At 43.8% G+C, this 16,306-nt stretch overlaps 1 protein-coding gene across 4 annotated transcripts; it reads left to right on the top strand.

Moving 5' to 3' along the window:
• Nucleotides 1-655: 655 nt before the first annotated feature.
• Nucleotides 656-16,140, top strand: LOC133500072 (membrane progestin receptor alpha-B-like). 4 transcript variants are annotated; one of them, XM_061818650.1, is made up of 8 exons: nt 656-795; nt 893-997; nt 6,963-7,149; nt 7,904-8,510; nt 8,798-9,038; nt 12,828-12,975; nt 14,570-14,737; nt 14,844-16,140. In XM_061818650.1, the coding sequence occupies exons 2-8, from the start codon at nt 963-965 to the stop codon at nt 14,907-14,909; spliced, it is 1,452 nt and encodes a 483-aa protein (XP_061674634.1). In that variant the 5' UTR covers nt 656-795; nt 893-962; the 3' UTR covers nt 14,910-16,140. The 4 variants fall into 4 exon arrangements, 3 of the variants coding, with proteins under 3 accessions (XP_061674634.1, XP_061674637.1, XP_061674635.1); XM_061818651.1 differs by lacking the exon at nt 6,963-7,149 and having other exon boundaries at nt 662-795; XR_009794836.1 differs by lacking the exons at nt 14,570-14,737; nt 14,844-16,140 and having other exon boundaries at nt 7,904-9,038; nt 12,828-12,963.
• The last annotated feature ends 166 nt before the right edge of the window (nt 16,141-16,306 follow it).

The raw sequence follows: 16,306 nt of genomic DNA, 5'->3' as shown, positions 1-16,306 counted from the left end.
TTCATTTCCTCAAAGTGATGTTATATAATAGTTTGCCGTTTATCGGCAGTGAGAGTGTGAGAACAGGCGCTAGGGAAAAACTTTCAAAAAGGTTATATCGCTGATTTGTACTTATGATGGGTGGTTCCGGAACGTAGCCGCTGCGGTAAATGGGGGTTGACTGAAAAATGTTTATTTATTACTTTTGGCACTGCAAAAGTTGCTTTTTGTGTTTATTTTAACGCAGAGTCAGCGCTGCCTCGCACTTAACGGGATGACAACATTGAACTTGAGGCAGCGGTGCCGGTTTAAAATAAGAACATGAAAATAAATCAAAACGGCGTAAACAAGAAGCACTGAATTGTGATATTTAAGACATATTTTGCTACTCAGGGATTATCATCATTATACCGTAATTGCCGGGCTACAGAGCGCACCTGGTCATAAGCCTCGGTCCACAGAAAGAGTTTAACGCTAGCTCGCGAGGCTTATAACCAGGCGCGCTAACACTAGCGCCGCACTAATGCTAGCACCGCATCAAAAGCGTGCGAAACAATTTGCGGCTTGTCGGCCGGAAATGGCGGTAATTATTATTGTGTGGTGCGTGGCAGTGATTCTTTCGTTCCGGCGCCCCCGCTCTTGCCCTCGTCTTTTTTTTTTCATGAGACCTCGCGTCGTTCCGGGGCGAGGTCACCGGAGGTTGATGGCGAGCACCACCGCCGCGATGACCCCCAGCAGCGTGAGGAAGGGCAGCCACGTCTTCAGGAAGCCGGCGCAGCTGGGAAACGATCAATGCAAATCTGGAGACTTCACGAGGTACCCCTAATAGACCGCGTGAAGTCGGCTTGAGCCCGTTCGGACCCGGAACGTGATCTCGCAAAGCGAAACGGTACCTGACGTGCTTCCCGTGCAGGAGAACCAGCAGGCACAGCTTGACCATGTTCCACGACGTGCTGTCGTCGTAGCGCATCAGGTTGAGCGCCATGGCGACGTGCGAGTGGCAGTTGTCGCAACACAGGTTGTGCTAAACGTCACACGCGCACACACGCACACACACACATCGCCGTCATTTTCCTCAGATTCGCACGCGTCGCCCGCTTCTTTCTTTAATGGGGGGTGGTGGTCTTCTTTTATATTTACTTTATTACGAATGATGAATGGCAGACGGGAGTAAAATAAATCTTTTATGTGGGAATTTTAGTTTTGCATTTGTTGAGATGATTTTTTTTTTCTTATTTATTTGTTGAAATCAAAGACAAAAATGGAGCCAAACACAATTTGACAGGCCCCCCCAAAATAAAAAATAAAAATCACACATAAAATCTAATATATTAGTAAAATAACAAAAGCTCACATATATGAATCAATTTATTTTCTTAAATATTTGGTTAATTTATTCATAAAATAAAACTCAAACTTCTACATGCAAAATTACATTTTATTTGATAAATGGTGGCTAACAAAATTTAATAAAATCGGATGATATTGGATCATGACTATAAAAGTAGAAATAATCACAAGAATTCATTTTTATATTAATAGTCAACTTCTGGCGCCACGGTGGAGCACCTGGTAAAGCGTCGGCCTCACAGTTCTGAGGACCCGGGTTCGATCCCGGCCTCGCCTTTGTGGAGTTTGCGTGTTCTCCCCCGTGCCTGCGTGGCTTTTCTCCGGGTGGGCACTCCGGTTTCCTCCCACATCCCAAATACATTAATTGGACGCTCTAAATTGCCCCAAGGTGTGATTGGTTGTTTGTCTCTGACAGCTGGGATAGGCTCCGGCACTCCCCGCGGCCCTCGTGAGGATAAGCGGCAAAGAAAATGGATGGATTGATCATAGCTGGTTTATTTCTTGAACTCAAAGACAAAATGGAGCCAAACAAATTTTGACCGCCCCCCCCCCCAAAAACACACATATTAAAATAAAATATATTAGTAAAATAAAAGGTCACAAATGTGAATCCATTAATTTTGTTAAATAATTGGTTAATTTATTCATAAACTAATCAAACTACACGCCAAATTATATTTTATTTGATAAATGTTGGCTAACAAAATTTAATAAAATTGGATAATATTGGATCATGACTATTTATATAAAGTAGAAATAATCACGAGAATTAATTTTTATGTTAATAGTCAATATCCTTTTTTTTTTATTTTTATTTTTATTTTAGAAACTCATTTGGATCATTTCTCTGTTTTAAAAATGAAAACATGGCCCTTGAGCACAAAGTCTTGTCGCTCGCCCCACCCCCCAAAGGTGGGTCGCAACCTACCATCCTGTGCTTGTACTCCTCCGAAGCGTCGTGCACGGCCACGTCCCAGGCGCTCGAGCCACTGGCGTAGACTTTGCTCACGTCCAGCATCCAGTACCTCCGGTGAGAAACCACAACGTCGCGTCCAAGGCGGGTTCGGCCCGATTTACATGAGGGCAGGCGTCGGATTTACTCACTTTGTCGGTTTCCCGAAAGCCATGTTGTCTTCCTGCACGACATTGGACGAAAACTTACTTCATCGATTTCGAGTCCATTTTGATCAAAAGTCTGGGTTAAATGTGTTTTATTACTATTATTATTTTTATTTTTTAAGATTTCAACCCAAATCTCTAAAACTGTGAGCCAAATGTGTAAAACACCAGACCACCGGGTTAAACAACTTACAGAGACAAAATAGGGTCCGGCAAAGTCCCGGATGACGCCGGAGGAAGTGCAGATGCCCATGTGGCCGATAAATGGAAACAACCATCTGGAAAATCAGAAAATAGTCACATGATTGAATTCATTTTGTCATTATCATGTGTCTTTATCGATATAATTTGACAATATGACAATACGAAACAGGCTACAGGCTAATTATAATGTAGTTACTACCAAAAAAGTTTGAGTATTCCGTTTTTGGGTGACAGATGACCCTAAAATGCACTGTAACTTAATTTTGAATTCTTATATAAACTTTTGAATGCAATATCACAATTTCCCAGTTATGAAACATTCCGCAGCAGTTGAAATGTGTAATAAAAATCCCTGTCGCAATGTTTTCTATCAATTTTTTTCAACATATTTTGGATATTAATGACGTGAGGGAGTTTGACAGCTAGCTTGCTAAGCTAACTGCTGTCACTTATTGTGGCGACACATCCGGGTTTTTTTTTTTTGGGGGGGGGGCAAAAGAAGTCGAGGAGCACAACGCGGAGCTAGCTAGCTTAACTCACGACAACACGGGGATGGGCGTCCACACGATGCAGTGAGGGAAGCGGCCAGCCAGCGGGTTAATATTCTCCGACGCTATGTGGTAGTTCTTCATGTTTTCTTTCTTCTCGGCCACATCTGCCATAGTCATCTGAAGGGTGGGGGGAGGAGGGGGGGGGCAAGTCAACTTCCCCACATTCCACACGTCCCGCCCACGACTTCCGTCAAGTCGCACAAACGCCGTCGGGGGAGAAGCTTCCGTTTGAAGTTCACAGTAAAATACTGGAACGTGCTTGTCGTCGGCGTAAACGTGGTTATTCGTACGAAAACATCGATTATATTTGGATTGAATAATTAGATGCTAACTATTAACGGCCATGACCTGGTGCTAAAGTACCGTTTCAATCTGTGCTTTGGTTGAGATTTCTTATTTTGAAATACACCTTTCGGCTCGAACTAGTTATGACATTTCGAATTTACGAACAGTGTAGTTTATTTTTTCATTTAGATTGGTATATATTCATGATCTAGAACATTTTTTAATTTTTTTGTACCATTATTCCACCTTTTTCAGTTACCTCTTTTTTCATTTTATTTATTTATCTTTTACATGGAAGGATTTAGGGGTGTTGGGCATCATGTGAAATTTCATGATGTACCTAAAATGCATTATTTTTTTAGATAAACTTGATTTGAACGCCTCTAATTTTTTTTTAATATTGAGATGGGAAGAGTCATAGAAGGGCAAATAAATTGACATCCTTAGAAATTTATTAGCATTATTTGCCTCATAAACTACCTGAGAACCCCCCAACCCTAAAAATAAAAATGCCAAATTACCCAAAGATAAAGAAAAAAAATACATCTACCACCACATCCACCTAGGTTAGATTCAAATCCCACGTTAAAAAATAAAACTTGGAAATATTTCTCCAGATAAAATGTAAAGCGGGCTCACTTCAAAATGTTCATTTGTTCATTTTGGTGTCAAAGTGACACATAAAAACTATCCATCCATCCATCCATCCATATCTTTGCCGCTTATCCTCACGAGGGTCACGGGTAGTGCCGAAGCCTATCCCAGCTTTCAACGGGCAGGAGGTGCTGTACACCCTGAACTGGTCGTGAGCCAATCGCAAGGCACATCGAGACAAACAGCCGCACTCACAATCACGCCAAGGGGCAATTTAGAGTGTCCAATTCATGTTGCATGTTTTGGGGATGTGGGAGGAAACCAGAGTGCCCACCTGGAGAAAACCCACGTAGGCACGGAGAGAACATGCAAACTCCACATGGGATTGAACCCGGGACCTCAGAACTGTGACTATACCATGCTAAAAACAAATAAAACCTTAAACGAATGGCCCAAACACATTTTAATCCACACAAGTCGTCACTCTGCCATATTTTTTTGTTTTTGTTTGCATCAGTTTGACAGATAGTGAACCATAACTCTGTTTAATAAAAGTCCGCTAGCAAAATCCTGACGTGTAATAGCAAGCTAGGAGACACCATAGATGGGGTAACACCACTATGATCGCGATATTTCAACACATGCAGATAGAGCATACAACAATTACTTACGGGCATATATTATTTATCCTCTGTGAAGAATGACTAATATTACTGCAGTTTCGTCTGTGTTTTATCATTACACGTAGTTGTAGCACCCGTATGTATCAAACTACCCCCTGGTGGCCAATGTGTGCACCCCAGAAGCAGCGGTGCAGTGAATTAAAGCATGAAATCATGATGCGCAAACCATGTTGTTATTAATATGTTATTACCGAGTTTTTTCAAGAGTAGAGTACTATTTTTCAACCTTCGTGGAAAGATGATTTGCGATACAACTGCGCTGAGTTTCAAGCGTGGTCACGGCACAAAATAAACTTGTAAATCAAGGCAACGCAAACATTTCGTCGCATTTTTTTCCCCCCACCAGCTCCATAAAATACAACAATAGAAGCTATTAATTTTTCCGGCAAGAATGGCTCGTTTTGAGCTGCTTAAAGCACCACACAAGCGGAGAGTATCGATATTTTGTCTCACAACTACACAAACTATTGGGCATGAAGTTGCAAGTGAAGCGATATCTGCAAACAAAAGGCCAGCCTGGGGGGGGGGGGGGGCGTCACCCCCACTCCCCTTCCCCATGGGTATTTCTGCGCGCCCATTAGAGGTGACAGGCCATATATTGTACAAGGAAAGTCAAAACAAAGTGCTCCAAAAAAAAAAAAAAATAGGATCTTAATGAGAGAAGTCACAGCGATGGAGGGGGAGCGCTGGGAATCGTACCGGCGAAATACCCCCCCCCCACTCCTTCCCCTCTCATATGATGCGGGTGCAGCCAATTAGAGGCCGGAGATGCTCCGGGCGTGTCGCCCTCTTCTTCCCGTGCAGTCAGAAGGGAAATGTCGCCTGTCGGATTGTTTGCGGGAACGCGACACATCTGGAGGGGGTGGGGTTGGAAAACAAGCGAATATGAACTTTGGGATATTTCATCTTTCAAACTATCATTTGGGACAAATGCCTTCTGTTTACTACTATATTAACCATTTTGGTTTTCATTGTGTACTAGTTTAATACACTTGTGAAGTACTGTACTGTTTATTAGTTGTCAGTAGAAGTAATCAAACTAATCAATCAACGTATCGATAAACAACAACAAACATGGCGTACCCCCCCCCCCCCATTAACCTTCATTCATTTTCACACGTCAAGGCTCAGGAACACGACGGCAACGACGCGCAAAACGGTGGAACTTGGGTTAAGTTCTTCCACTTTCTGAGATGTAAAAATGTACTCCCGGGATGTCGCTTTGCATATTTGCAAACGAGGTAAAAAAAAAAAAAACAAATACAAATTAATCGAAACCGACACACCCGGGAAAAAGCTGCAATGGCCACAGTAAAATCTGCACAAAATCAGGAAGAAAAAAAGAAAAAACACGGAGATCAATAATAATAATTAAAAAAAAACACTGGAATTTTAATGTTGATTAATTTTAATGCTATAGCAAATGCCATTCAACTATTATTTATTCGCATTTCAATGTTTTTGCGCAAGTTTTATTTTCTTCAAAAAATGTATTCAAGAACAGAAAATTTGATTAATTTTTTTCCAAGTCCTAATTTCAATTGTATTTATAACAAATTTTTAACTACTACACAGTGCGCAGTATTTCAAAATTGTATTTACAAGACATAGCATTTTTTTAAAATGTGTTTAATATTTAGAGTGCCCTACGATTGTCCGGCGACCAGTTAATGATAAACACTAACAGTAAATAGCATGTGGAAAAATATTCTTTCAACAATACAAGTACATGTACAGTACTTAAAAAATATCTATCTATCTATCTATCTATCTATCTATCTATCTATCTATCTATCTATCTATCTATCTATCTATCTATCTATCTATCTTTACAATTATTCCAGCTTTTTCAGCTCCCTTGGTATTTTTTTCACTTTGTTTTTTTTACATGGATTTAGGGGTGTTGGCTAGCTAGCGATTGCAATATAATACTTCATATTATAATACAGGAAAATGAATATCAAATAACAATAGAATTGTGAAATACAGTCAGGTGCGTCTTTTTCAACAAACTCGTCACTCTTTCCAAAATAAAAGCTCTTGCGATAAATCTTACGACAAATGCAACCTTAAACTCATATTTTTGCCACTAATATGTACAAAATATAATCGCTGAACGATTCGCGTCTGATGCCGTCCCTCTGAGCAATTCTATTCACTTTCTTTTTCTTTTCCACCCATGCTTTTATTTTTCTAGGTCATGCCCGCGAGTTTTTCCCCGCTTCACTTCCGTTTGCGAGTTCGACGCCCCCGCCCCTCTTCTTCATCTGTTGCATATTTCTTATCTGGGCGTGAAAGACGGGAGCAAGCGGGGCGGACGGACGGACGGAGGGTCGGAGCTGTTTTGTGGCGGAACAAAAAAAAAAAAAAAAGCACCCGAAACGGTGAGGAAAAGAAGCGACTTCACGCTAACGACAACTTTTAACATCTCCATGACAGCCAGAAAAAAAAAAAATGCGAGAGGAACAAAACTTTCTCAACTTCTTCACGACATCACACGACTTTTCTTCCGTCTCACGTGGTTTCATTTTCACATGGACAGAATTACAAAGTTATTTCGCTTTCAGTTGAAATAATAATAATAATTAAAAAAAAAAAAAACGTTTATTGCTTAGACTCGCTCATTCATCTCCTGTCTTGAGTGCAGGGGGGGTGGAGTTAGTGTGACGTCACACACGTCGTAGTTTACCTGACATCCCAACGGGGGCCATAAAATTAATCAGTCACGTTTTCTTTGAATTAAATCAACTTTTCTAGTTGTTCTTAATTCATGTGACAAAATAAAATAAAATGATTAATCTATCACGATCAGACATTGGCCCACCCTCCCTTCTCACGCAATGGACTATTCCATCTTCTTACCGCCGCGCTGGCTAGCTTAATACGGGAAGGCAGTAGAAAAAACAAACTTTCCGGCGCGTTTGTGAGGAAAAATGAAGCCGCGTTATGAAATTCCAAACACGGAAGACGTCACGGCGAACCTCGACAACGAAAGTCGAGACGGGATCCAACGAATAAACTTAAAGACCCGCTTCACGCGTCGGAAAATAAGATTTTAGCATGTCATTCCCGCTAATGTAACGGCGAGTACGGCACCCGGTTGGGCTCCTAAAACCGAACTTCCTGACTCGCCCGCAGCTCGCCGCAGCCGCCGCCATGACGACCATCGTGATGGAGCGCATCGGCCGCCTCTTCATCAGCCTCCAGCACATCAAGCAGGTCCCCCGCCTCCTGACCTCCGAGGCATCGCCCTCCATGCCCGGCACCGTGCGCGACGCCGAGGTGCCCCACTTCTTCCGCGAGCGCTACGTGCGCGCCGGCTACCGGCCCCTCCACCAACGCTGGGGCTACTACTTCCTGTCCGCCTTCCGCCGCCACAACGAGACGGTCAACATCTGGACGCACCTGCTCGCCCTCCTGGCTCTCCTGGCCAAGATGAGCCACGTGGCGCAGACGGTGGATTTGGTCCGGGACCGGCACGCGTGGCCGCTGCTGATCCTCATCCTGTCCGCGCTCAACTACACGGCGTGGAGCGTGGCGGCGCACCTCCTGGGCGGCAAGTCTGAGATGTGCCACTACGCCTTCTTCTTCCTGGACTACGTGGGCGTGGCGCAGTACCAGTACGGCAGCGCGGTGGTGCACTACTACTACGCCGTCGAGGAAGGGTTGCACCGGCGCGCGGGTGCCGTCTTCATGCCCGTGGCAGCGCTGCTCAGCTGGCTCTCGTGTCTGGGATGCTGCTACGGTAAGTACCGGAACCACGCCCTGCCGCCTTGGGTGCGCAAAGTGGGCCAGGTGGCGCCGTCCACCGTCGCCTACATGTGGGACATCAGCCCCGTGGTGCACAGAGTCCTCGTCAGCGACCCCGACCCGGCCGTCGCGTACCACTTAAGCCACATTGCCTTCTTCCTGGGCTGCGCTGTCTTTTTTGCTTTCCCCGTGCTGGAGCGCTGCTGGCCCGGAAGTTGCGACTTCCTGGGTCAGGGGCACCAGCTGTTCCACGTCCTGCTCTCTTGCTGCACCATGTGTCAGATCCACGCCTCGTACCTGGACTACGGCGAGCGTCGGCGCGTGTACTCGCGGCTCCACGCCGCGGACGACGCGGCGCTCTTCGCCGCCCTCTACGCGCTGACGCTGCTCGTGTGCGTGCTCATCGCCGCCTTCATGCTGAGCAAGGCCAAGCGTCTCCTGGACCGGCAGGACAAATCCGAGTGAAAACAAGAACTAATGAGTTACGTGCACTGATACCTGGAGTACTACTGCAAAATATCAGGTACAGTACACCAGTGAGATCCAATACAAAAATGGATTTATTTAACAATGCAGTGATCAGCTTTTACAGCGGAGGATACCGTAATTTCCGGCCTAGATGCCGCAGAAAAGGTCAGAGTTAGACCGGTGGAATATATGTACCGAGGAAGTGACTTTTACCGGTCCGACCCTGTTAGTTGCGCTAGCGTGTTACTGCCTTGTCTCAGTAATTTTTTTTACTGGTATATATATATTTTTTTAAACGGCCCCGTTAGCGTGGCGCTAGTGTTAGCATTAACGGTGCGGCCCTAGCGTTAGCGTTAGCGCGGCGGCCCTAGTGTTAGCGTTAGTAAAATGAGACATTCTTTGATAAGATGTTCTTTGTATTGGATCTCAACAGATTGTTTGTGTACCTGTTACCTGTGTTATTTAATGAATATAATTGAAAAATTAATTCCTCCCCAGGCAAAATTACTGCCAGGCAGTCATTAATTAACTTCACCGGCGCGACCGTCTGATTGTAAACGCGACAGTTCAGCTCATCAGTACAATATTAAGCGATTTGGATGTGATTTAGGTGCTCATTAGCGCGTTTATGAATATTTATGTTTTTGTTTTGTGCGTTAAGATGTGAGGGTCCTTTTTTAAAAGCACTTTTAATACACGGTGGGATGTTTGGGGAAAAACAATAGAAGAAAGGGATTTTGTCGACGTTTGTGGGAACACGTTAAGTGCCAGTGTTACATGTACAATAGGGGAACATTTTAGAGCTTGGTGGAATGTAGGGGGGGAAACTGGAGGGGGGGGGGGGGGAATCCGCCAAATGTGCCTTCAGAATCAACACCGTCCCGCCGGGAAAAATCACTGTTGTTAGAAATAATATCGCCCGGGGCCCTGACGTCGTTCAGCCTCGATTCGTTTTTTTTTTTTTTTCTGTTGAGGAACAGCCCAAACCATTTGTGTTGTTTCCATGGAAACCCCTTGAGCGTTTTTTGTTTTTTTGCCTTCACACTGTCTAAAGCACAGGTGTCAAACTCAAGGCCCCCCGGGGTCCAGATCCGGCCCGCCACGTGATTTTGTGTGGCCCGCGAAGGCAAATCAATCTGTGTCAACTTGTGAATACCTGTACCAAAATGTCATTATCCAAGCCGCTTGTCCTCACAAGGGTTGTGGGGAAGCCGGAGGCTATCCCAGGCTAGCTTCGGGCGAAAGGCGGACGGCACTCCCTGAACTGGTCGCCGGTCAGTCACAGGGTAGATGTTGACATCACCACTGAGCGGGAATCGATCCCACGCCATCAGTGACTCGTCCCAAAATGTCAAATTGTTATATATCATAAATGATAACATTGAGAGATGTTTTTTTATTTTTCTTCCCCAAATGTGAACAATGGTTGGGGAAAAAAAAACATTACCATTTGCTTTCTGATATTCCAAAACTAGTTCAGAAATTTTGTATCTAAATATGATGAAGTGATGAAAGATATTTATGGTTTCACAGTCATAATGGCCCTCTGAGGCAAAGCGTAAAACTGCAACGTGGCCCGCGACGGAATTGAGTTTGACACCCCTGGTCTAAAGTGTAGAATGATAAGTCATCAAAAATGGGTTTTGTGTTATGTTTTTTTTTTTTTTCTGGAAATATGACTGGATGTTATTTCCTATATGAGGGTGGAGGGGCGCGGTAATAACCCACTCTGCGGTTTTTGTTTTTTTTGTTTTTCATTTTACCGTGAAGCATTTTTTATATTCTGACAAAGACTTTAGTGCTAAATAAGTAAACAAAATGTCTTTTGTTTGCTGTTCTTGGGTCACCCTCGAATGGGGGGGGAGGCAATCGCGGTATTCACATGCAGCGCACGGCGAGAACTTCTCGCACCGCTTGTTCGGTCTCCACGGCAACCATTGAGAGCCCGGCGTGGCCTCGACGTGCCGCCCGCATACGACGCGGCGCCGGGATTGAGCCAATGGGTGCGTCGTTTGACACTGGTGGGGGGTGTCAAATAGGGACAACATGTCCCCGGGGGCTGCATGTTAGCTTCGTTCTGTACTGGAGGGGGTTGACGGGGGGAGTACACGAGAACTGAAGTGATCTAAGTAGTGCGGGAAGGATTTCTAAGACAATAAATTGCACTAAAAGTGACAGTTTTGTCATTTTTGAATGCTAACATCTAAATGTTTATTCGTACCCAGGCTGGACTTATCCATCCAATTTCTTAGCCGCTTAGCCTCACGAGGGTTAACAGTTAAAGCTATTATCAACTTCTTTATTCCCGCTCCCAGTTTAAGTTTACTCTCAAACTAAACATAAAGCAAAGAATTACAACTTCCATCCATTTTCTTTGCCGCTTATCCTCATGAGGGTCGCGGGGAGTGCCGGATTCTATCCCAACTGTCAACGGGCAGGAGGCGGTGCACATAGAGAGAAACAGCCGCACTCACAATCACACCTTGGGGCAATTTAGAGTGTCCAATTAATGTTGCATGTTTTTGGGATGTGGGAGGAAACCAGAGTGCCCGATTGAAACCCACGCAGGCACGGGGAGAACATGCAAACTCCACACAGGCGGGTCCGGGATCGAACACAGGACCTCAGAACTGCGAGGCCAAGGCTTTACCAGCTGATCCACCGTGCCCGGGATGAACTATGTGTTCTTAAAAGTGAAAATATAACAAAAGTTGAATCTTAATCGTCCTCTGTCGGAGGCTTGAAAATAAACAATCGCGTAACACGATTTGTGACGCAACAGTGGGGGTCGACCGGGAAGCTAGGCGGGTCCAAGATCCAAAGACACTTTCGAGGGACAGCAGGATCACGGCAGCGCTCGCGGGAAGTACAGAATCATGCAAAATTGTCGCTAGGGCTCAATGGCATAAAATTTGACTAAATTATTGTCGTTGTTGTTGTTCTTTGGAATATTCGGACAAGATGTCACTTGAAAAGTGCGCATTGCCAACGAGCCAGATGACGTGGCGGTTTTGGACTGCCACCGAGATCGCCCCTGTGTGACTCACCCCCCCCCCCCCCCAATTAAACACGGGACTTAATGACGCTGAAAACATTGCAAAGCATTCGACACGCCACACTGCACAACTGACCTCACACTGATCATTAGGCATAATGCGTCCATAAAAACGATAATTATTATTCCGCAGGGGACAAAACCAAAGCCCAGTGTCAGTGCAGCGTTTTTGGGAAATATCGGAGAAGAATTGTTATTGTTTTGGGGGCTTTTGATTATCTAGAAGTAATTTCTGCATTCCCCCCCCCAAGAATTAAAATCACCTCTGCAGTCGCTGCCGGGCCAAAACCTTGTTTGTACACATTTGCTCAAATATATATATTTTTAAAAACAATACAATAATATTGTTGGTCAGTTCTCCTGTGATTCTGTTATTTTCTTATAAATTATTGACCAACCTACCAATGTAATCAGCTCAAAAAACATGCAATTTTTAGAAAAATAGTTTCCGGATTTTTTTTTTTTTTTTTTTTTTTTTTTTAGATGCAAGGTAGAACATGCTGTTTTTAAAATATTATAGGGTCATTTTAATGTATTTTTTCTAAATGGTTTTGAATGGGCTGTGTACCAGTAATGAAATTCTGATGGTTATTCGCACAACCTATTTATCTTTCAAAATAAGGTATGTGTGATTAAGTACATTTTGGGTGAGTTCCCCCCCAAAATTAAAAAAAACTAAATTCCCTATTTTTGTCACTTGCACTTTTATTGACAGCTTGTTTGATCTAAAAAATAAAAGTGTTTTACCGTGAAATGGTATGCAGTCGTTTTAGTTTGAAGTTCCCACAGGACCGCTGCTTTTACATTTCCTTCCGCGTGCGGTCACGTGAGCCCGCTGGTGGACAAGCAGACCGCGGAAAAAGGAGGAAGAGAAGGTGCAGGACGAAGAAAAATGGGGATTAAACTGTACTACACCACTGTAACTGCCTCACGGACGGTAAGTGGTTCATCACAAATTCGGGATTTTTTTTTTTTTTTATGTATTTTTTCCCCCGCAAAGCAGCGAACCTCGCTGCGAGACACACCCAGCTTGGTTCGCTAGCTTCCTCCTGGCGGGCCCGCGGCTCCCCCTTTTTTTTTTTTAGCCATTAAACTTACTTATTGTTCATGGAAAATGAAAATGATTTGTGTTGGAGAAGTTAGTTGTCGGGTCCAAAAACCCCTCCGAGAATTCGTTCGGAGGCGGTGGAAGAAGGCGTGGAATCCAACCCCCCTCCCTTCCCCCGAGTTAAATACAATGCAAAAATCTTTGATTTGCATCTGATACCGCTTTTGTACTTAATTGGTTAACAAGGAATGTATTTTTTTAAATTTCCATTCACAACATTTATAGTGTTGCCATGTTTTTTTTCTTCTCTCCAGCGAAGGTTTAAGTATTTGGCAATTGTTTTATGTTTCAATTTTAAAATGTTTGCAAGCCAGGGTATCCGCTTCTATTTTTAATTAAAATTTCAAATCATTGTTTCTCTCTCTGTCCCTTGTTTTGATAGGTTAGGAATATTTCTCATCAAAGAATTTGAAAATAGTTGCTGAATTCACATTCGAGAATAACTTCCGGTTGGTGCTGTCGTTATTGGGTGGGGTCAAGTTCCACATCCACACCCAACTTCCTGTGTGCCCCACACATAATTGACCCCTCTGTACAGGGTACTTAACCACGCCTCCTGAAGTGACGTCACGCCACGTGCGATGACATAAGACAAACAGTAAAAATGGTAAATACAATACAATACATTAACTGAGAGAGACGCCATGCTTCTGATTTCATTCACACGTAGCAATGTTATGCTAGCGGAGAACGTCTCATTCATTTATACGAGACGTGTATTAAAAATCAAATTTAGGGCATATCTTTGTGGAAACACAGTCTGGTTAAGCTTCTGGCCGCGAGCCAGCAAGAAATCAATACGTTTGTGCAGTCGGATCATCGCTAAATATCGCTCAACAAAGAATAAGTGTGTCAATCGTTCACACGCAGCAGTGTTATGCTAGCGAAGAACTTCAAATTCATTTATACGAGACATGTATTGAAAATCAAATATAAGGCATACCTTCGTGCAAACATATCTGTTCCGGTTGATATTAGATGGATTTAGTCGATGATGCGGTCTTCCACAAAGTTTGATCCATCGAAGGCATTTTTCGTACTGGGTCTTCGGTTTTGGAAAGGGTACCAATCGAACTCCACCAACTAGCCTTTCAGGATACCCGTCGTCACTATTACAAAGTCCGTGACTACACCTCTTAACCGTATTTTTGGTTAAATAACCCAAATACGCGATGTTGTCTGAGAAAATGGCGGGAGCAAAAACGGGCTTTGGTTTATGCAGATATCTGGCCTCTGATTGGTCAGTGACGCGGATTGCGCAATATCCACGGAGGGGTCAATTTCCTGTGCCCCACTAACCCATGTGATAAATGTTTTTTTTTTTTTTTTGATATCGCGGATAGTTAGCAATAGTAAATGCCAGGGTGCCTCCGTTCATAACCCGCAATATTTGTCTGTTTAAAATGTAATAATTTCTCGTCAGATCAAGTCCCAGCAGTCGGACGTGATGCGCATCTTGGACAGCAAAAACATCCAGTACGAGCTGGTCGACATCTCGGTGGGCGGCGAGCTGCGCGACGAGATGCGTAGCAAAGCGGGCAACCCGGCGGCTGTCCCGCCGCAACTCTTCAACGAGGACCAGTACTGCGGGGTGAGGGGAGGGGGGCGGCGTCTGCCACCATCGTGCGCCCGATACGGCGATTTTTCATTTTTTTTTGCAACTTGGCACTCATTATTCCCCATTCCCTCCGTTGCAGGATTTCGAAATGTTCTCCGAGGCGGTGGAGGCGGACACGGTGACCCAGTTCCTGAAACTGGCGTGAATGGCGGCGACCCCCCATCGCCCGTCAACCGCACTGAAGCCCCCCACCCCGCCCACCACTTTGACTTTCATCGAATGCCATAACGAAGAATGCCAAATATCCTCAAAAGTACGTCTTTTCTTTCAGCGCAGGCGTCAGCCGAGCCCGTCTTGAAATCGATCCGCCGTTTTAAGTCTTAACGATCCGGTCTTGGTCCTGGAGCCGCGTTCCCGTGCTACTTTTGCGAGGTTAAACGATTAAAAAAAAAAAAAAAATACAGTCTGGGACAATTGGTGGCCATTTTTGTAAAATCCTGATCTCAATATAGGAAGTCTTAATAATAATAATACTACACTTATTTCAGAAATTGTTAGCTCAGTTAGTTTTTTTTTTTGCTAGTTTACAGTTTTGTTTTGTTTTGGTTTTTTTTCCCTTTTAATACACCATTCCGCTTACTCCAAATCGTAGCACTTTTTTTGGGCCGTACCACTTTTGGAGTTTCCCCCGACAGAATTACAGACGGAATTTTTTCGTCACGTCCTCAGCGTTGGCTTGCATATCCAGACGGGCCAGAAATGTGATTTAAAAAAAAAAAAAAATTCTTTGGTCAGAATATTTCAGAATGTCACGAGCTGTTTTGAACTTTTTTTTTTTTTTTTTGGTAATGTTGACCACAAATGACCAAAAAAAATGACACCACTTGTAGTGTTGGACCTTGTAGCCGGAACTAGTAACGCAGTACTGGTGTGTTTAAATGGCCGTCTCACCATAAGGAGGCTTCGTTCTTTTTTTATTTTATTTTTTTAATTGTAATTTTTGTGTGTGTGCGTGTATCGACGTTATGATTATAGGTCAGTTTACCTCACGGGAGGCACATTTCAAGTTGATTTTTGGGATGGGGCACGACGACGAGCCCGCGTTTGTCCGACGGCGTTTGCGTTTTTGTATGTTAGTCCGGTCGCGGTCGTGTTTTTTTTGTTTTTGTTTTTTTTTTTCTCCTCCGTTCGCATTCCACGTCTGAGCTCTTTTGCGTTTGGACCGACTTCCCCTCGGCCAAAACGGCGACAGGTAGACGAAAAGCAGGGGATGGAGCGCTGTTGTCTTCCAAGAAGATTGCGATATGTGACGAGCGGGTTTGAAAATTTGAAAAATGAAGTGGAATCAAAGTTTTGAGTTGATTTTTATGATTGTCTCAGTTATATCTACATGTTATGTTTATGAAATTGAAAATAAATGTGATTATTCATTTGGAGATTATGTATTGTTTTCTCAAACGTTTTGTCGTCAAAACAAAGATCTTTCCACCCATGGTGAGAATATCTTGTTTTCGACTGAAACAAAATGTATTTGAAATATTTTTGCATTGATTCCGGCGGTCTCAATGATTAAAAAATTACACAAGTTGCCGTTCACCATCT

The sequence above is a fragment of the Syngnathoides biaculeatus genome, chromosome 1, assembly GCF_019802595.1.
Source record: "Syngnathoides biaculeatus isolate LvHL_M chromosome 1, ASM1980259v1, whole genome shotgun sequence".
In the NCBI taxonomy this organism is placed as follows: Eukaryota; Metazoa; Chordata; class Actinopteri; order Syngnathiformes; family Syngnathidae; genus Syngnathoides; species Syngnathoides biaculeatus.
The sequence above is the reverse complement of the archived record's forward strand: the minus strand, read 5'-3'. Positions and strand labels throughout refer to the sequence as shown.

Coding starts and splice junctions, on each gene's coding strand:
- LOC133500072 (XM_061818650.1), top strand. CDS start 963: ATGGCGACGTGCGAGTGGCAGTTGTCGCAACACAG. Junction 998..6,962: donor TGGCAGTTGTCGCAACACAG/GTTGTGCTAAAC, acceptor TTATTTTTCTAG/GTCATGCCCGCGAGTTTTTC. Junction 8,511..8,797: donor GTGTCTGGGATGCTGCTACG/GTAAGTACCGGA, acceptor ACCATGTGTCAG/ATCCACGCCTCGTACCTGGA.